The 21,550-nt window shown below is 38.8% G+C and overlaps 1 protein-coding gene across 4 annotated transcripts; it reads right to left on the reverse strand.

Moving 5' to 3' along the window:
* Nucleotides 1-1,210: 1,210 nt before the first annotated feature.
* Nucleotides 1,211-20,575, reverse strand: nup35 (nucleoporin 35kDa). 4 transcript variants are annotated; one of them, XM_012970344.3, is made up of 10 exons: nucleotides 20,428-20,575; nucleotides 16,328-16,486; nucleotides 15,829-15,974; nucleotides 15,630-15,684; nucleotides 13,071-13,106; nucleotides 6,507-6,648; nucleotides 3,753-3,822; nucleotides 3,547-3,675; nucleotides 2,669-2,836; nucleotides 1,211-1,816 (listed from the first exon to the last, which is right to left on the reverse strand). In XM_012970344.3, the coding sequence occupies exons 1-10, from the start codon at nucleotides 20,456-20,458 to the stop codon at nucleotides 1,739-1,741; spliced, it is 1,014 nt and encodes a 337-aa protein (XP_012825798.1). In that variant the 5' UTR covers nucleotides 20,459-20,575; the 3' UTR covers nucleotides 1,211-1,738. The 4 variants fall into 4 exon arrangements, with proteins under 4 accessions (XP_012825798.1, XP_012825799.1, XP_012825800.1 ...); NM_001008123.1 differs by having other exon boundaries at nucleotides 1,221-1,816; nucleotides 15,829-15,956; nucleotides 20,428-20,533; XM_012970345.3 differs by lacking the exon at nucleotides 13,071-13,106 and having other exon boundaries at nucleotides 20,428-20,574.
* Between the last annotated feature and the right edge of the window lie 975 nt (nucleotides 20,576-21,550).

Consider the following 21,550-nt stretch of genomic DNA (forward strand, 5'->3'; position numbering starts at 1 on the left):
CCATCCCTCACCAGAACACACGGCTTCTTTCTAAGAAACACTGCAAAAATATGACTCTTCCTCTGCTCCTACTAAAACACTGGTCCAGACTCTCAAACTCTCCAGGACAGACTGGTGTAATATTACTGGCTGGTTTCCCTGAATCATAACTCCACTCAATAAATGCAATCCTCACTACTTCTGTCCGCATAATCTTAACCTCTCCCCTCTACCTCACTACTAAAACCTGTCCCCTGGCTTCCTGTCAAGTGGTGCATTATATATAAAATTCATATCCATCCAATGTCTTTCAGAGCCCCTCATTTTCCTGCTCCTGTCTATATATCAGCTATTATCTCCCCCGTACACTTTCTCTCAGGCCTTGTGCTCAGCTCAGTACAATTTACTGACCATACACTTCACCAAAACAGCTCGCACATAAAACCTTTTCATTGATTGTACTCTACTCTGGCATACTCTCTCTTCATCCTGCATCAGGAAAGCTCCCACACTAACACTTTTCTCTAAGAGCCTCAAAAACCACCTATTTGATGAAACACTTGCCTAGCCTTCCTCGGCAGCAACACACCCTTATCCTATGCATATATACCCCACACCATTTTTGTTTCTCTTTGTAATTGTAAGCTCCATGGGACAGGGACCTCATCCAAAATGTGTATTAAAATCTCTTAGCTATTAAATCAATGCTTAACTATTGTTACTGTATAACAATATAAACTATACCCCTGTTTGTGTTCACACCTTGTAAAGCACTGTGTACAACTATGGTGCTAAATAAATACAAGATACAAATCCCAAATACATTTTACGATCTTTAGCACTCAATTTTCAAGCCTAATAAAAGTTCTGTTAATTAACCTAGCAATTAAGGAAGGGATTTTAAAATCAAAATGGAAGGTTTTTAGTTGTCCAACAACTAGAGTAAGCTGCAGGCCGGAAATAGACAGTATTAGAAGGCTTACAAAAAAGTATTAGAAGACCAACAAAAAAGTTGTTTAGAGTAGGTCTATCTATAACATTAATAATGTAATGGTTTCCTCTTTATTTGAAGGGGATCACAAAAAAACCCTGTTCTTCCATAGCAACTAATAATTGGCAGAGAAGAGAAAAAAATGGTATAGAAAACTGTTAAGATGTAAACAGAAAGATGGTAAAAAACATAGACAATTTACACAAGACCATTTTAAATAAAATACAGTTTCCAATTAAATAAGAAACAATACAATTTAACAATTTATTTGAAAACAGGCTAAAACATTAAAAGACGATGATAGAAGAAATTTGTGTGAAATGCAATGTTACATTTTCCAAACGTAAAATCAATCATATAAATGGCCTTAAAACAATAAGACAACTACACAGGCTGGGCACATTTGTTTCCATTACTGAAGACCCTATGTATGTAATAGTACACTGGCAACCAGCCTGGAAGCAAGAAGCAGATAAAAAAGGATTTGGATATAAAGAAATGGATGCGTTCATGGTTGTAAGCCTTAGTGAGAGTTTTGACATGTTCCAAAGAAAGACATAATTATAAGTAAAGTATGATACAAAGATTTTATATATCTACATATTTATACAGGAAGAGCAGTGTACATCATTTTTTGACGCATTTATCTTCATAAATGCATTTCATTAAGGCAAGAGAGTTCCATATTCGCCTGCACCAGTGGCCTGTCATTTCTGGTTATAGAACTAACCCAGAAGCTTGGTGGCAGGCTGAGCAGAGGGGAAAATGCTACCAGCCAAACATATACTCCATTGCTTTTGATACAATACTCTCATCCTTTCGAGGGGCTTGTTTATCAGCCACAACCTGAAAGAAAAAAAGAAAAATGTATACATTGGCATTTATTTTAAATGAAAAATATAATATCTCCTTAGATGATATCTACTGTACTATAACAAAGCTACAGGAAAACAGTGAACGGAGGCACTCAAGGCATATATATGTGGCTGTGCCATCCATGCTTATTATAAAATACACTATATATTCCCAAATTTATTTAACATCTGCCTGTCCATCAAGTCTTACCAAAACCAAGGTTATTACTGAATATGAGGTTGGTCCTCTCTTTGCTTATAAAACAGTGTTTACCCTCTCCTCATTTGGAAAACATTTCCAGTTAATATTGGTACATTGTGGATTTGCTTTAAGTTATACAGGTTAGAGGTTAGACACTGATAGTGCAAACCAGGCCTGATTGCCCAACATGGATGTAGTAGCTTGATTATCTTATTTTCAATGTGTTTGCACTGTAGTATATAATTAACAATTTTTTAATTAAATTATCTTAAAGCCTTGTTCTATAGAAAAAAGATATAAAATCACAAACTGTAAAATATTTTAAAAGGTCCTTTACATAAAATGTAACTTTCTTACAAAGTTCATATTCCTTCTATTACTTCCAAGAAACAAGAGAAGAACATGATGATGTTGGCAAAACAAGTCTTAGGATGCTGGGTGATAATAGTTGACGCAACTTCACTCTTAACCAGCCCCAGGTCACAAACCTCTCTATTGCATTCACTTGAGGCTGGCTATCTGGCATTATCCTTCCTACGCTAACAGCACATGGAACAAATCTGCACAAAAGGTAACAAAACTGGGTTGCATGGTGTATGGGGGTAGTGCCAATAGATGCCAGACAGAACTAGCAAATGCTACCTGATAGTCGGCACTAGCTGGTGTTTTGTAAGTAGCAGCAAGGGGTCTCATGGATGCGGCTCTTGGAGTACCAACAGACTGTGTAGGAGTCCCTATGTTCTTTACTGGTGGTGTGAAGACTGAAGACACAGTAGGTGTTGACACTTTCTCAGTGGCTTCCATTACACTCTGAGTGAGAGAAGGCATGTGATGGTTATTGCCTCATAATAAAATCAGATATATATTACAGACAAAGAAATAACTTGCAGTGGTCACGGACATAATAAAGATATATGTATAGCAAAACATAGGTAGTCCCACGTCTGTGGGATGTTCTATTGAAAATAAATGACTGAAAAAGCCAAGGAAGCACTCATTTTGTTTGAAAATGGCTCTGATAAAAAAAATATATTTTATTTTACCCAACACTCCTGCTGAAAAGGAAATACTTTAAATACTTATCGCCCGTGGATAGTAAAAACCATCAGGTTTTGCTGTCAAATACTTGACTGCCAGATATTCTTTGGGGACTAAGAATTGTCTAGGAAATAATGCTAAAAAATTTACAGATATGTTCACATATTCACTGCCCTAATGTGGCCATACTCAGAGGAATATTTTTTGTATGCTGCCTTTACATTTGTGCATAATGTAACTCATGCAGAGCACACTGCCATTTCTTACGTATGTGTAATATGTACACACTGCTTAGCTACAAAAGAAAATAAGTGTACTGACCACAGGGTTTTACAGTCTGGTAACCAGTAGGGAAATATGCATAGTGTGATACTAAAAAGCAGGTGGGGACATTTACATTGCCCTGTACAAAAAAAATAAAAAACCACACACACACAAAATAAAAATAAGCTACAAGCCTATACAATTTATACCAATCTTACCTTGTCAATGCAAGGTTTTACTCCAATCATTATGCTTTCCCCAAAGATCCTTCCATCTTTACTCAGCGCTTTTCTGGCCTGTAATTTTGACTGATATTGTATATGCATCCAGTTGCCATTGTTTGACATCTGTTAAACAGACATTTGAATTAAAGTCTGACAATCGCTCTGATGTAAAATGTGAAAATATTTATAAAAATCCTTACCACATGTTTTATGATGTTTCCATACTGTGCAAACTGTAGTAAAATATAGGAAGCAGAAGCTTGTGGAAACCTAGAAAGAAGTTAAAATGTGATTGGTTAAAGCAACAGGGTTTGCAGGAGAAGTGCAACATTAGAAAGAAACTTTCCTTACAGTGTACTCTAATGCAAAGATTCAGTAACAAAAATGGGTCAAATAGCATATCAAAACTGCATATAAATAGATGTGTGGGATGCCTTGTTATGACTGTATACAGACAGAAGAGAAAGGAATTAAACCTAATATGCGTAAGAATTTTGTAATAAGAAATAAATATTCACAGCCCTGACCTGTGTAAATAGCTCACATAAACTCGCATTTTAACCTATTAAAGATCAAACACTAGCATTATTGCCGATTTAGATTTCACAATACTGGCTCTAGCTGAATGACCCATTCAGTTGAAGAATATTCATTAAAATGAAGACACTTCTAACTTACTTTTATGTTCCTTTTGTAATTATCTAAAAGTAGTATTAATTTAATTATGAAAATGATTTTCCTTTACCATTACTGATATTCAGGCTGCAGTATTAACTTTGCCAACAAGGAGATTTGTCGCCAGAGATAAATCTGCACTATCACAGAAAAAGAGGAGAGCACCTTCACGCAGATGAACTGCTTCAGCCGTTATTCAAACCACAGCACACAACATGTTTCGGGCTCACATTTGTTGTGTGCTGTGGTTTGAATAAAGGCTGAAGCAGTTCATCTGCGTGACGGTGCTCTCCTCTTTTTCTGTGATATTCCAAAAAGCCAGACGGTGGGCTATTGGGGATTGTTGCATCGTGCCGTGCGAGCAGTAAGGCTGAGCGTTTATATATTCAATTTTCTGGACTATAAATCTGCACTACTGTGGGTTAAAAGTCTCCCGAAAATGCCTTCCCCCTTTGCATCAACACAAGTATAACATTACTTGTGGGGATCTGGGTTAAGTACAGGAAATGCAAAAGGAGGCATTTTCCTGCGATTAAGCTACGAAAGGGGAAGGAATTTTCAGAAGACTTGAAGCCTGCAGTAGCGCAGTTTTACCACAGGCAACAAAACTCTTCCCATCTGCCAGTACCCCAAGGGTGAAGACACAGGCCTACTAGTAGCAGATACAAAAATAGACAATGCGGATCATTTACTGATAATTGTCTGTACGTGTGTTTTAGCAGAGGCAATTCAAAGTATCGTCTATGGCAGGGTATTTTCTGGCATTTAGTGGTGACAAGTAGCTTCTATTAAGTAGCTCAAATCAGGCTGGATCCTTTATCACCTTTCAGTCACCCTGTTATAATTCCATAAGCTTACAAAGTACACCCCATTGTTCTAAGTCATGACCAACTCAAAGTAACTAGCAATAAAATAATTTGATCGTAGGAGAAACAAGAACAATCTAAATTGTTCAAAGAAAACAAAAACTATTCAAGCACAAGTATTCCCATGAAATTCAGCAGTAAATGCTTACTGCAACTGAGCTTTGTATGTTTTTTATCTTGTCAACCAGTCTAGCTGTATTGCCTGAAGGAACATGAACCTCTTACACAATAGTATAAGCTCTGTTCCCCATATCTCAAAGTGTGTGTCTCGCCTCCCGTTCGGATAAGGGACAAAGATCTATAGTTGACCATATAAAGCCCAGCAGTAAATACTTAACTGGTTTTCATTTTTTGCAGTTTTTCAGTTATTTAGCTTTTTCTTCAGCATCTCTCCAGTTTGGAATTTCAGCAGCTATCTGGTTACTAGGGTACTAGGGACCCTGGTTACTAGGGTCTTGTTTACCTTAGCAACTAGGCAGTGGTTTGAATGAGAGACAGGAATATGAATTGGACAGGATATGAATATAAAAGATAAGAAATACAATGTGACAATAAGAATAACATTTTAAGCTCAAGAGCAATAATTTTTTGACCCCCATTTGAAAGCTGGAAAGATGTACAAGAGGAAGGCAAATTTTAAAAACAAATAAAAAAAAAAAAAAATGAAGACCAATTGAAAAGTTGCTAGGAATAGTACTTCCTATAACCACCACTTTAAGATAAGAAAGATGTGAAGCTACTCGGGATAGATATGGAGGCATGGACTGTCCAAAAACTGGTACAAGTACAGCCCAATTCACACACTGTTTCAATAATAACCCTTTGTCACATTTTTCGAAACCACCAATAATAAAAGCTCTGATTTAGAAATAAAAAAAAAAAAAAAAAAGAGAAACTAAAACCTTAGTGTTGGAAAGTTTTCGTCTTCACAATTGCTCACTTAAAGGAACAGTAACACCAAAAAATGAAAGTGTATAAAAGTATCTAAAATATAATGTGCTGCTGCCCTGCACTGGTAAAAGTTGTGTGTTTACTTCAGAAAGTCTACTATAATTTATATAGATAAGCTGCTATGTAGCCATGGAGGCAGCCATTCAAAGGAGAAAAGGCACAGGCACATAGCAGATAACAGATAAAACACCATTGTATTCTACAGAACTTATCTGTTATCTGCTATGTAACCTGTGCCTTTTCTCCTTTTTTCCAGCTTGAATGGCTGCCCCCGTGGCTACACAGCAGCTTATTATATAAATTATAGTAGTGTTCCTGTAGCAAACACACCAGTTTTACCAGTGCAGGGCAACAGTGCATTATATTTTTATTACTTTAATGCTCTTTCATTTTTTGGTGTTACTGTTCCTTTAAAATACAAATACTAGTCTTCGGAAATGGGTAAACATATTTAACACTTACCCAAATACAGTCACCCAAGTATCATCCAATTGGTCATCGGAAGTCAGGGCATCGCCTTGTGTATAGAAGGGATCCATTTGAGCAGGGGATAGGGTAGTTTTTCTGCTATGCCCAATGGTTGCAGGACTGAAGACACTTGAAGCTTTTGAAAGACATCAAATAATGTTGATTACAGAAAGACATGTAAAGGGATAAAAACAGGCAGCATGATAAGAGCAAAGCATGCTTATACGGTCTTAGACATAACCTGAAAATAAATATAAATGAAAAATGCTATCACAAGCACAGAAGGAAAAAAAAAAAAACCTAAATGCTACAGAAATGCAACCTGGACTGCAATGTAATGTAATGTAATTTTACATTTGTTTTAATTCCATGCAGTTCCGCTATCATGAATCTCATAAAGGAGGTTAACAATACCTGCTTATATATAATGTTGTTTGACAATACGTTAAGGGAATTATTATGCGGAGTAAAATAAAATATGCTGAAAAAAACAGTGCAATAAGCTGTATAAAATAGAGAAGTTCACTGTCCGAGCACCAGATTTTACACCATAATTTTATGTAAGTTTCAGCGGGATAAAAAAAAAAAAAGCGTAATAAAATTACACCGTTTTTAAGCCATTTTTACACAGTGAAACCTGGTGCTGTGTGATAGGCACCATAGTGTAGGGTTGTATTTTTGTAAAGGAACAACTAACCCCACTATAGATTTTCTTGGACACACTGATACTGAGTTCGGCTGCCAGTACAGGAAAAGCTTAATTTGTCCTTTTTTTGACAATTTGTTACTGTGGACACTCTTTTGACTTTATTTTATATTTTGACTTTGGCAGTTTTGTATGTAATAAGTGACAACAACAACAACAACAACTTGGGTTACCATTTATAATAAATGAGGGCTTAATATTCCAGGTTACCATTTGCTTTGCAATGCCACATTTGTCAACTGATCATCCTATAACATATTATGCTATTGTTTTTAAATGTTACGTTCATGTTTTTATGTAACTACAAGATGGCGATGGCGTACCAAGCATATAAAAGTAGCTGTTCGTACTGTATACATTGCACCTATAAGGGTAAGGGTACTGAAACACATAAGGCATTAAGGCTTTGATGTTTTTACTCTGAGCAAGATATTTTTATTGGAAGATGGGCTGCTGTCCTAAATTTTTTTTTTTTGGTTTGGTCCCTGAGAGAGACTTTAGTTTAGTAAATACAAGGAGAGTTGTATTTAAAACTCACATAGAGGCTTAACTTTTCACCCATAAAATGATTCTTACTAAGTTTACACTTTAAAAATACAGCGTTAATAAACATACAGTGCTTTACTAATAGGGAACAGATTTACATCTACAGGCTTATAACTTGCCTGCCTTGTTCACTTCTTCAGACTCATATACACTTACAAGGAGGGATGCCTGTAAGCAGCATGGGAAGCTGTAGATCTGTTCCCATCAGTAATACCTGCACTGACTGACTAGTGAAAGACCAAAGGGTACATAGCACACAGCAGGCTGGAACAGGATAACTAATCTCGGCAGAAGGGAACTTTTTTTTCCTGTTGTAAAATGACACTCAGAAGTGACACTTAGAAGTCCACAAGGAGTTGGTAGTGCTTCTCTCAAGGAACTTGTACTTTTAAAATATTTATACTTTAATATGGGGGTATAATACATGTGTGTCAATGAGTTATGTGACAAGCAACCTCACTATGCACTTTCCCTCTGTAAAGACAGTGCCGTGAAAATCATATCCAGCTGTTGCTAGGGAATAAGTGGGAGCTGGCCATTAACTTAAAGATCTGCTTGTTTGGTGAGATTGCCAAATGGGTAATGATGGTATATGCCAATTTTCATCCAAACATCGGTTGGACAAACCAACTGGAGGACCCCACAGGCCAATAACCTGTCGATTTGGTTCAGATATCCCAGTACCTCTCAATTACACCTAAATATATTTTTATTTAAGTGTAATTGGGAGGCACTGAGAGGAACTATTCTAAGAATAAATATCTGTCACTTTTTTTCATGTGTAATTGCAACGTCATTTAAATGTTTTACAGTAGCAGAAATTGCTTCGAATTGCCAGCTTGTAACCTTCATTATAGTACAACAGTGCCATCTGCTGAAAATCAAGAAGAGATTTCAAAAAAACAAAACTATTGGGAAAACTTCAGCAACACTGTCATAATCCAGAAAACAGTACGATACCCTATAAAGTAATTCTTAATGTACCCAACATTCTCTGAGGACAATAGAAATGCATAGAAACTGGACGTGTTTTACTGAGATCAGTGCTTTCTCAGCCTGTTGTCATTAGCATATATTTACATTAATTACCCAGTTGCTAAAAGTCTCATATTTGCTTTTCCCTTTGCATATACAGGTATTGGACCCCTTATCCGGAAACCCATTATCAAGAAAGTTCCAAATTACAGAAAGGCCATCTCCCATAGACTCAATTGTAATCAAATAATTCGCATTTTTAAAATTGATTTCCTTTTTCTCTGTAATAAGACTGTACCTTGTACTTGATCCCAACTAAGATATAATTAACCCTTATTGGAGGCAAAACAATTCTATTGGGCTTAATTACTGTTTAAATATTTTTTAGTAGCCTTAAGGAGATACAAATTACGGAAAGTCCCCTTATCTGAAAAACGCCAGGTCCCGAGCATTCTGGATAACGGGTCCCACACCTGTACAATTTCTGTTGGAAACAAACTCATTATCTAGAAAGTTGCAATACTACAAGGCCATCTGCCATACAGCCCATAATAAACAAATAAATATTCTTTTAATAATTTCCTTTTTCTCTGTAATAGAACAGTACCTTGACCTAAGATGCATTAATCCCTATTTGTGGGTTTATAACATGATTTTTAGCAGATTTAAGGTATGGTGATCCAATTTATGAAAATATCCATTATAATAAAACTCCACGTCCCAAGCATTCTAAAACTATAGATTTTATAGTTGTACATATAAGTCAATACAAAAAAAGACTTAGGTCAAAAGGGAAAGATCATTCATACAAATTTAAATTCATAGACAGGGTTACAAAGCTATGTTATGCACTGTGTACAGGTATGGGACCCCTTATCTAGAATGCTCGGGACCTGGGACTTTCCGGATAAGGGATCTTTCTGTAATTTGGATCTCCATACCTTAAGTCTACTAAAAAAAATAAAAAATTTAATCATAATTTAAACCCAATAGGATTGTTTAGCCTCCAATAAGGATTAATTATATCTTAGTGGGGATCAAGTACAAGGTACTGTTTTATTATTACAGAGAAAAAGGAAATCATTTTCAAAAATTAGAATGATTTACTTATAATGGAGTCAATGTGAGATGGCCTTTTCGTAATTCGGAACTTTCTGGATAACAGGTTTCTGGATAAGGGATCCTATACCTGTACTAAATTGCAAAGTGCCTAGGTGCGTGCATGCATATCTTCCTTAGAAGAATGTACTTTTAGAAAAGCACTAAAGTTTTATTCCAAGGTTCAACATGATGCAGACACCAAAGAAAACCATTCCCTTCAATAATTTCAAACTATTTCCCCTTATTTTCATATTGTCGCCAGATAATTAACAGATTTACTTTACCCAATTATGCAAAAACCAGTTGCCTAGTTTCACATGCTGCAGAAGTTTATAAAAGGAATTTTTAGCAAATTGGACTCCCCATGCACAGCCTACAGACGTTTCCTTTAAAGGTGCAGGTCAGCCACCTGATGTTTGGATACACAATACCTTATTACTGTATCATGGTTCCACATATTTGCTATACAGGCTGAATAACACCTTGCAAATATGGAGGAGCAACAGAAAAGAAAATGCAGTCTGATGTCATTACTATCTCTGCTATTAAATTAATATATATTTTAATTTCAGATTTAAGAAGTCAGTTGGCAATGTGTTTTGCACTTTGTTCCGCTGGTTAGCCTTAAACGCTGCATGTTGTGCACTCTAAATGCAGCAGTGCCTGGGTTCAGCAGAGCTTGCATGTCATTCAAATGTGCAAGCAAATTTGTACCAGTCGGGACAAGGTGCTAGGGTGTTCTGTCCTTACTAGGCAATTACACACTAACTTGCACCCAAGGCAATGGTAAATGAGACCCATAGTGCTGAAACTGTATAGTGAGCTCAATTATGCATCCGATACCATCCCCCTACATTAAAACTGGATCATGAGGTTAGACATGATAATTATCTACCTAATTATCTACCAGCCCAAGATCGAACCAACACTATTACTGTTAGAAAATTCCTGTCTATGTCACTAGTAGCTTCCCATATTTCTTATCTTGGCAATCCCATTCCTGAGTGTCTGGGCTATTCTGCATGGTCAGCTGCTTAAATTAAGCAAAGTTCAGGAGACTTGGAAGACATTTGCAATGGGCTTGCACTATGCACTGGGCAACACTTTTAGCTAAATCATTCATTGGAATATATCTATTATTTAAAGGGGTTGTTTACCTTCCAAACATTCTTTCAGTTGTTTCAGGTAGTACACCAGAAATATTTTGTTTTCAATTGATTTCTAATTTTGTTTTTGACTGTCTACAACTTACACCAAACAACACAAAAAATCCTAATATACCTATCACTGTAATCTGTTCCTTCATCATTATTTCACAGCTTACAGACATCATGCAGGAACTACATAACCCACAATCAATTGCAATGTGATGTTTCTTTCCTTTTTTTTATTTCAGTCTCAAACTAGTCAGCCAAATCAGGAGGAAAACAGGGGACCAGGCTTAGGGAACTGTTCAAGACCATATTATTACATTCAAATCATGAAAAGGCTGCATATTTTTTAACTTAAGTTGTTTGAAATTGCTTACTTTTCAGAAAGTTTTGCCTGGGTGGAGTTCCCCTTTAGGGTGAAGACACACAGAGCAACTAGTAGCAGCTACTTTTTACAGCTACTAAATGCCAGAAAATACCCTGCAATAGACAATGCTGAGAATTGCCTCTCAGGCAGTTATCAGTAAATAAGCAGAATTGTCTGTTTTAGTAGCCACAACAATTAGCTGCTAATAGTAGCTCCATGTGTCTTCACCCTTAATGTTCCTCTCTGGTGTTTTATTCTGGCTTGTGATCCAGGTGCAGACTCTAAATTGTTACAATTTGTTATATTACTTCATACAATTGTCAGCATCTGTGGAACATTTGCAACTATTGTATCAATTATAATATAAGAATCTCAGCTATTATGCTCAGCAGGGAGGAGGATAAGAAATGTATAAACTATGGTAGCAAATTAGAAAAGGTTACAGAGTCGGTGAGTCGGTGAGTCAGTGACCCCCCCCCCCTTCTCAGAGCTGCTCTAGGTGGTGAAAACTGAAATGTTAGCTTTAATATCTATTTAAAGATAACTATTTTGGAAAATTGAGCTAAAAAATAGGGTTTGGGAAGCGAACAACCCCTTTTAACGTCAAACATCTTTTCCCTTTTGCATTTGTCTGAAATTTTAGGATGTGCATTTATACTTTGTTTTTTCCTTTATATTCTATAAAGGTCTAGCTTTAGCCACTGTTTCAGGCTTTCTGAAACAGTGGCTAAAAGCTGCACCTGCAGCGCTTCTTCCTTCTTCGCCGCGCGTGCATGGGCAGTAGAGTGAAAAGCCGAACTTCAACAGAGAAGTCGGCTTTTTCACTCTACTGCGCATGCGCCGGACTCGGAGTCGCAGCTAAACGAAGGCGGAAGGAGGAAGCGCATCGCCCCAGGTGCCCCGGGCTGGTGCGGTTTTCTCCTAACAGGGGCACCAGCCCGGGGTACGAGGTAAGCGATTCAAGTCACTTGGGGGTGCTTAACATTTTAGCACCCCCAAGTGACTTAGCCTTTCCTTCCCCTTTAAAGGAACAGTTCAGTGTAAAAATGAAACTGGGTAAAATAAATAGACTGCTCAAAATAACCAACTATATTGCAAATGTTTTTTTTTGTACAGTCTATTTATTTTGCCATTTTCATTTTTATACTGAACTGCTCCTTTAACCCCCTGCCTTTAGCAGTGTAACCAGTTTTTGGCCCTGCTACATTAGGCCATGTATTTATAAAATAATTGTCATACCAGTCATACTGGAATAGTTCAAAAAATATCAAAGTGCTTAGAAGCATTTTTATGGTCAGGTAGGACTAGGCAAGTGGCAAGCCAAATTTAGCCTCTAATAGTAGTTCTAATAACAAACAGCTCCCAAAGTATTTCCTGGTGTATAAGAAGAATAACCAGAAAACTCAGAAAGCAGTTATTTACAAACACTTAAAATAATGAGGCTATTCAAAGGGATGCCATATCCTCAGATGCTGCAGATCACACATGCAAATCAGCCCCGAATTAGATTCTTAACATAAGCACACATGCAGGGGAAAGAGACATGGGCAGCACAGGAATAATTTTCAAACCCTGGTTATGGGGTACTTTATATTTCCACATACTATTGTATATTTTTGATTTAAGTGAATATGGGGTATAAAGCTTCTATGACAATCGCTAATCTATAGAAGCGGACATTAAACATAACAGTAGCTTTTCAGCAAATTTACCTGGCCTTTTTCTGCTGCCAGAGATATTTTTACATTCTGTAAATATATAAAAAAAGAAAACAACTCTGAAACAAGATATATTTCTAGGAAAGCAGAAAAACATTTATAATTTTAATTATATAACTATTGCTGAAAGGTGATAATACTAAGTTATACGATATATCACTATATAGTTGTAATGTTGAGGCTCCTAAATGTTTAAACCGTACCCCCCTGCATTCATCAGCAACATTAATCTGAGCACTACAGAGCTCAAGAATCACAGCTATTATTTGTAGATGTTCATAAACATTGTTTTTGTGCTTGGAGCTAGTGTCCTTAAAAAATGTTTATTTGCCTCTAACTAGGCTCAAAACACATCACATTCCTCACGACACTAAAATATCCTTATTTCTGATAAATCCCCACATATAACACTGACTTAGGATATGTACGGTAACCAAACCAGCTAGTAAGGTGATGGTAAGGTAGGCTAAGGCAAACATGGAGATTAGTCGCCTACGATAAATCTGCTCTACCACAGGTGACTAAACTCCAGAAAATGCATTCTAGCCTGCAATAACGTAAATTGCCAGAGGAGAAAAAAAAATTGCCACTATTTGTGTACAGAAGTGCACAGAGCACCCCTTTACCCAAACATCAGAAGATTCTGAACCACCAACTGCAGGTTGTGCTTGGCTAGCTCGTCCAAGTACAGCATTATAAACACACTCTGGGTGCCAAAGACAGCCAGAAGGGAAGGACAAAGAATTGGAAGTGTCGGATCTGAAAGGTTAATCTCAGGAATTGTTGTTGAGAAGAGAATATTGAGATGTGCAACTAGGCATCCCGAATATCCAGAGGCCACATCTCCCGGTTCCAGAGCCCAAATAATAAATAGAACTGACTTCATCTTGAACTTTTGGTGTACAATCCATCTGTTCAGGAGTTTTAGGTCCAGTATGAGCTGGAAGGATCCAACCCTTCTTCGGGACAATAAAAAGTGTGGAGTAAAACCCCTGGAACATCTGGATCGGGGGAACTGGCACAATGACCGCTGTTTTGCAAAGTGCGCCTATTATGGCAAGAAAGGCCTGTTTGTGGGTCAGAGATGGAACTCTGGGCATAAAAACATTTTTTGGGGGTACTTGGCAAAATTCTAATTGATAACTAGTAGAGATGCCCTGAACCATTCCCCACTACATTATTTTAACCTGTTCAGGGATAAATACATCTGTAAAATTTATCACACACAGCCATAACAGATACTAATAATGGGTAACTGAGCAGCATGATTATGTGACTTTATCGGCAGGTGATTTCAAGGAGGGGTTACTAACCCCTTAATAAAAAGTCCACCTAAACCAAAACAGTCTATCTTGGGCTTAGGCTGGTGATATTTTGTTAACATAAAACTGAAGAGCATTTCAGTGTACCCCTTTTTCAGAAAGAAACATTAAGGAATACAAACTGTTGGGAAACACTGCAGAATTAGCCCCTGAATAGAAGTGATGCTTAGCAAAAACAAGCCTACCTGATATGTCAAAAGCCACAGAGCTTACAGCTGGCTTAAACTTTCAAAGAGCAGTAACTAGGGATGCACAAAGTCCAGGATTTTGTTTGGGATTCAGACAAGATTCAGCCTTTTTTAGCAGGATTCGAACCCGGTCGAATCCACGTGCCTGGCTAAACTGAATCTGAATCCTTAAAATCATTTGTCTGTTTGTCACCTAAATACAGAAGTTGAAAATTTTTTACAGCGTGGAGAGAAGATTGACCATTCTGTGGCCTCTTTTGCGTATGCAAATTAGGATTTGGATTCCGCCGTATCTTTCACAAAGGACTCAGGGTTCAGCATCCCCTAACAGACACTGCTCTGAGAAACTAGCCAAGGCAGATATAGGGCTTTACTGTCAAATCAGTACGCGTGCCTGTAAAGATAATACGACAGACACAAAAGTTAAGGTTGCCATAGACATTTCAATCCGATCCATAGGACCAAGCAACCAAATTGAAACAGCTGGCATAAGCGCCGTCGGACCACATCAACGAGTCAATACGGTCCCCGATCCGACAGAAAATCAAACCTGCCCAATTTTAAGCCAGATGTCTGTTAGGCCCAGCAGGGTTTAAGCATTTTGTATCTTTGTGGAAAGAAAGTGCACCTCATCAGCCTTTAGGCAAAATTAAAATTTTTACAGCCTTTTAGACAGATATCATCTCTACTGCAAGCAACATACGGCCCCTATCCAGTGAATAAAAAAAAAAATGCATACAGATGACTTGTGTTGGCTGTTCCACTTTCTGATAACTTCATATTCCACTGCTTATTTCTATCCCTCAGTGTCTGAGACCAATGTATTTTTGTCTGTGTTTGTGTTAACACAGTACTAGCTTGCATTAGGATTAGAGCCACGGTGATAGTGTAGACACAACTGCAAATGTGTGACAGCTTGTGCATAATATGCATAGCAAAAAATAAATAAAAAAAATATAAAAGCAACTCAGCTACAAACAAAACTAGAAAATACTGAAAAATGATAAAAATCAATCAATTATCAAATAACACATAAATCTCACCTGGACTTGACGGTATAACTCCAGAAAGTGGAGTATGCAACACAGAAAAGCTGGCCTGGATAAAGAAATGGAAAAAAGTGCTGATTCATTTCTAAGACAAATATAAAATGGATTTTACTTTTTTTAGACTAAACTTCTCCATTGTTTAAAAATGATATATCTTCCTTTTAGAATATAAGATCACTTAGTGTTAATTTACCGTCTTCCTTGGATTTAGAGGTGTAGAACCAAGACCCGGACTTGCAATGTCATCATATATGCTTCTAACAGGCGGTGCTCCACTCTTGTCTTTATGAGTAGGAACTACAGGTTGTGGGGGTGAGCCACCTGAATGCAGAAAAACACCTGTGAGAAATAAATGGAACTTTTTGAACACTAGTTTCATTGTACACCTGTCCTTGGGATGGATCAGTAGTACAGTAGCTGCTTTTCTGACACTAAGTAAGTAAACTATTCCATAGAGATTGGATATTGGCTTAGACAAAGTGCACCAGGTAACAGCCAAGGCACATGGGAATACTTGCTAAGACCCTGGCAGAGTTATGGAGAGACAGAACAGCAGACTTCTGTATGAACATTGATAGGAGACCAAAAAATGCACTTTCTGCATATGTGTCAGAATATATTACTTTAATACATTTCACAGCGAGTTAAAATTGCGTACAAAAAAAAAAAAATGTAATGCTCTTTAAGATCACCTGAAAGTAAAGGTGATCGCATTTCCATAACTCCTATAGATGGACGTTGTTGTGGTGTTACAGGTGTTGGTATGTCCCCCAGTAGAAAGCCAGGCAGGAACTGGGCACCTGCACTAGGTTTTGGAGATGTTGGTGAGCCAAGTGCCATTGGTTCAGCACCTTCATTACAAAGAGGAGAAAAATAAATTAAATTTAATAGTTGGTTATTGTTAAAACATTAGGAAAAAATACAAATACTTAAATTAAAGGGGATGTCAAACCAAAAACAAAATTTTGCATAATGTAACTTTAACCATTTTCCAATATAAGCACTATAAAACATTTTCAGTGGTTTCAAAGTTATTCGTAAATATATTTGCTATTAATAGCAGTATCTGTCTGCTCTATCTTGTCTATTCTCCGACCTGCTAGTTCTGACTGAGACAATTAACAGACTAAAGCTGGCCATACACGCACCGATAATATCGTACGAAACCTCGTTTCGTGCGATATTCGGTACGTGTATGGCTAGTCGGTGATGCAGGATGCTGCTGATATCGGTCGACTCACCGATCGGGCCGGTTTAAAGATTCTGATCTGGCACCATAGAAGGCGCCTGAGCACAATCTGTCTTCAGGGCTGAATCGGCAGAAGGAGGTAGAAATCTATTGTTTCTACCTCCTTATCTGCCGTTTCTGCCCTGAACGGTTAGTGGCGCATTGTACGATCTTTCGTGCGACCGATGGTCACACAAAAGATCTAAAATCGCCACATGTGTGGCCCCCTTAAGTGACCTGTCTTTGCTAGAGTAAAGCTGATTTTTGCACATAGTTTAAAATGTCAGAGCTAAGAGCAGAAAAGACACACAGATACTGCTTCCAATTGCAATTACAAATAACATTTAAACCACTGAAAATTTGTAATGAATGCATAATGGAAAAAGTTGTTTAGAATTAAATTTGCATTTCAGGCAAAACATTATTTTTGGGTTCACATCCCCATAAGATACAAGCCTATTAACCTTAAAACATTTAATAATGTCTTTTATATAGCACAGAAAAGCCACTAATAACCTGCCTTTAAGTTTATATACGGCACTTAGGGATACCACCTGTCACATGCATCGAAACATGTAATAAGCAAAATTTCACCTCCACTTTAAAAACAAATTTCTTGAAGTTTTACTACTGACCCAGAAAATGACTCCCTACATAGTTGCTTTTTAAATGAGAGTAGTTAACCTAAAATATTGATTTTTTTTTCCCAACCCCACTTTAAAAAACAATTATAGCCCCTAATGCCTTCTCATTTCTTTAATAACAAATACAACCACTGTAGCAACATCCTGGTATGAATGGTTGCAATACAGCACCCTAGCTGGGGATGTGCATAGGAATACAAAACACAAGCAAAATTGCTTTTGAGGTTCATCCTAAGGCTAGGTTTCATTTCAGGCTTATGACTTAAACAGGCTCTTTATGTTTTTTTTTTTTTTTTAATTTGCAAACAGGAGTGACTAAAGGTGGCCATACACGAGCAGATCCGCTCGCTTGGCGATGTCGCCAAGCGAGCGGATCTTCCCCCGATATCCCCACCTACGGGTGGGCGATATCGGGGAGCATTTAGGTAAAAAAAATAATAATCCGATCGTTTGGCCCTGGGGCCAAACGATCGGATTATGTGGGCTGCAATGGGGCAGTCGGATCGGGGACCGCATCAACGAGCCGATGCGGTCCCCGATCCGACCAGATTTTCTAACCTGGCCAATTTCAGGCCAGATATCGGTCGGCCAGGCCGCTCTGCTCTCCCCATACACGGGCCGATCAGCTGCCGAATCGGTCCAAGGGACCGATATCGGCAGCTATAGTCGGCCCGTGTATGGCCACCTTTACACATTTGCCTCCCCACTGTAATGTATAAAAATGTTAGCTGTCACCTTAGAGCTCCTTGTTTTTACATTATAATTGATGAAAGTTGATTTGATTGCAGTAAGTAGTAGTTAACATTACAGCACAACACAGAAATTAAACCAATCCTGTCCAAGTAAGGTGGAAACACCCAAATGGAGAATTATCAAAGACTGGATTACTCAGGAGAACAAGCAAACATTTAGGGCTTCTCATCTAAACACCAGTTCAGACTTGCTCCGGCACAATGCATAAGGATAATGATGGTTCTCATGAGAAAAATGCAATTATGCCACAAGGGAGACGAGATAGAAGACAAGTGCTATACAGTATAAGACTGTTGGACAAGGAATATTCTGCTGTCAAATTCCAGACCTGTCCAGTTATTATGTGCATACAGTGGAGAAAAGGAATAAGAACATTCAGTAAAACTTAAAACTATAACCTGGGTTGGCATTGGAATCGTCACAAGCATGTCAATAATAGCATATAATTAAAAGAAAATACTCAGCACTGCAATTTTTAAATAACACTAAGTGACACTTTTGTGGCAAATTCAATGCTTACCCATGGAGGGGAATTTTCAGGCATTTTGACATGGCTGATAAAATACTAGGAATGTATCGAATCCAGAAATTGGTTCGGGACTTGGCCAAGATCCAGTCTTTTTCAGAAGGATTCGGCCGAACAAAATCCGTAAAATCATGGGACCTTTTTCTCACATAACCATGGAAGTTGAAAAGTTTTTGCACTGCATGGTTTGTTTTGGCCCTTCCATCACTTAATTTGCATATGCAGAATTTGGTCTGGTACTCTGCCGAATCTTTCACGAATCTTTCACCTGAATCCCAGAATAGTGGGAAGTGGCCATACACGGGCCGATTGTAGCTGCCAATATCAGTCCCTTAGACCGTCTCAGCAGCTTATCGGCCTGTGTAGGGGCACAAACAATGGGCCTGCCCGACCGATATCTGGCCTGAAATCGGCCAGGTGACTTTCAGGCAGGTTAAAAAAATTTAGTCGGATCGAGGACCGCATCAGCTCGTTGATGTGATCCCCAAAACCGACTGCGCCCATTCCGGCATTCTAATTGGCGCCCGAATTAGCCTAAATTCTCCCGATATCGCCCACCCGTAGGTGGGGATATCGGGAGAAGATCCACTCGCGAGCGGATCTTAACGTGTATGGCAACCTTAAGAAGAACTGCAAGACACCTGCAGTATGGGCAAGGCTAAAACTGAAGCAGAGCCATAACACCCTCATTGAAGCTAAAAACTAAAGAAAAACACACATTCAGGTTTTACCATGTCCATTTAAAAAAGAAAAAAAAAAGTGGGGAAATATGTCCATTTAACTGTATGGCTGCCAGGGCTCTTGACCTTGCTCACGTACACAAGTGATATGGAAAAAAATGAAATTTGTCACTACAGAATTCATACCAGGTTGAGGAATTTGATTTCTGGACCAAGTCATAGACAGCCAGTGACTCTCCAGCCCCACATCAGGGGGAACCTTCTGTTGTACTTGCATTTGATAAAGCAACCCATGCTGCTAATAAGGAGGCAAGAAGAGTAGGTGGAAGTGTAAGCAAGGGCCTTCTAATGAGAGAAAGCTGGTGGAAAGGGGGGCTTACATAAATGAGGAAAGTACAGCCTTTCTCTCCAACTTTTGTTAAACCGCATCTCGCCCCCCTCCACCCCAAAAACCCTCTGACGCCGGGTGTGTGGAGAAAATACTTCCCATGTCAAACTGTTGCCCTAGAAAGTGTGTTTCTTACAGAGAAACAAAGCTTCCTCCCACTGAGGCTAAAGAAAAAAGTTTTCCAAACCAGCGATTTAGGTTCAGAGGAACTTTAATCAGTGCAGCCGTAGTTGTTGCTATGGGCACTACCCCCAGCAGCCGCCTCACACCGCTCAGCTCCCCAGCTCTGGCAGTACAGAGCCGTGGGGCAGCGCAGAGCCGTGGGGCGGTACAGCACGCTGTGTGGCAGCGCAGAGCCGTGGGGCAGCGCAGAGCCGTGGGGCAGTACAGCACGCTGTGTGGCAGCGCAGAGCCGTGGGGCAGTACAGCACGCTGTGTGGCAGCATGAGTCACGTGTTCAGCTAGAGCCGCACGCTAACTAGAGTGTACGGAACTCCGGTGCCCTCGGTCCTGCCTGTCCCCTTACTCGCACCACTACAGCAGCAGCACATACCGTGCCAACCCGCCACTCACCCATAGGCTCCATGGAGAAGGCGGCCATCATGCTTCCAGGAAATAGAATCCAAGCCGCGCAATTCAAATTGTACGGAAAAATGGAGGACTGATCAGCTGAGCCGACGTTGTGCGTTCTGGGAGTCCGTCACTTCCGGCAGCTTGACCCGCAATCCAAGAACAAGGCGTGTCTGAAGTTAAAAATGGCAAAAAAGGGAATGGGGAAGATTTCAGTAGTTCAGTCATTAATAATGTGTATGTTACATGTTACTGATGGATGTGAGTATATTGCAACAACCCTGAAAATTGGTAAAAAAAAACAGTTCTACTGTTCAATTGCAAGAACCTTCTGGCACCCATTTGTTACTTTGTACTGCACCCAGCTTTAGTGAGTTGTAGTTGCACTACACCATAGCTGTGTTTGGTCATTTCCACATAGCAAAGGCACATCCTGAAGGACTGAGTCCTGTGTACCCCATGCTCTAGACCTGTCTAGCCATGCTGTTGGCTTGGTTACAGCCAAGAAAGGGTTACATTAATAAAATTACTTGTTTTTGTTTAAGTCCTGTGAGTGATGACCCTTCCTCCAGTATATTCAACACTTTTTGGACCGGCACCCAGGCACCAGCATCTCTGGAACTATATATATATACTCACTAATTTATATTTGTCCAAATAATGGCAAAAAATGACTCTTGTGTTTTAATGGTTCATGACTTTCCTAGTTATAACGGATGGTTTAGCAGATTACTGACAGTTCAGAGGCACTGCATAAAGAGAGGGTGGCATGTAGGCGTTTTATGGAATGCTCTATAGTTACACATAATTTGGACATACAAGCTAGAAATCACGAGTGGCCACAAAGCTCTCAGGATCCCATACAGGTCTTCCTTGCATCTGATAATGCTGTATTCATCACTTTGCACTGAATATTTAATTTGCCCTTTTTAAGGGAATTAAGGTGGCCATGCACAAGCAGATTTCATCTAGCGATTTGGGTCCTTCAGAACAATTTGGCAGCTTATCTGCCTGTGTATGGGAATCTGCAAAAGGCCTTACCCAACTGACATCTGGCCTAAAATTCTGCAGATCTTGATTGGGCATGTTTGATGCCGATACAGTCCTCTGTCCAACGGCAGCTATG

The sequence above is a fragment of the Xenopus tropicalis genome, chromosome 9 (genome assembly GCF_000004195.4).
Source record: "Xenopus tropicalis strain Nigerian chromosome 9, UCB_Xtro_10.0, whole genome shotgun sequence".
NCBI lineage: Eukaryota > Metazoa > Chordata > Amphibia > Anura > Pipidae > Xenopus > Xenopus tropicalis.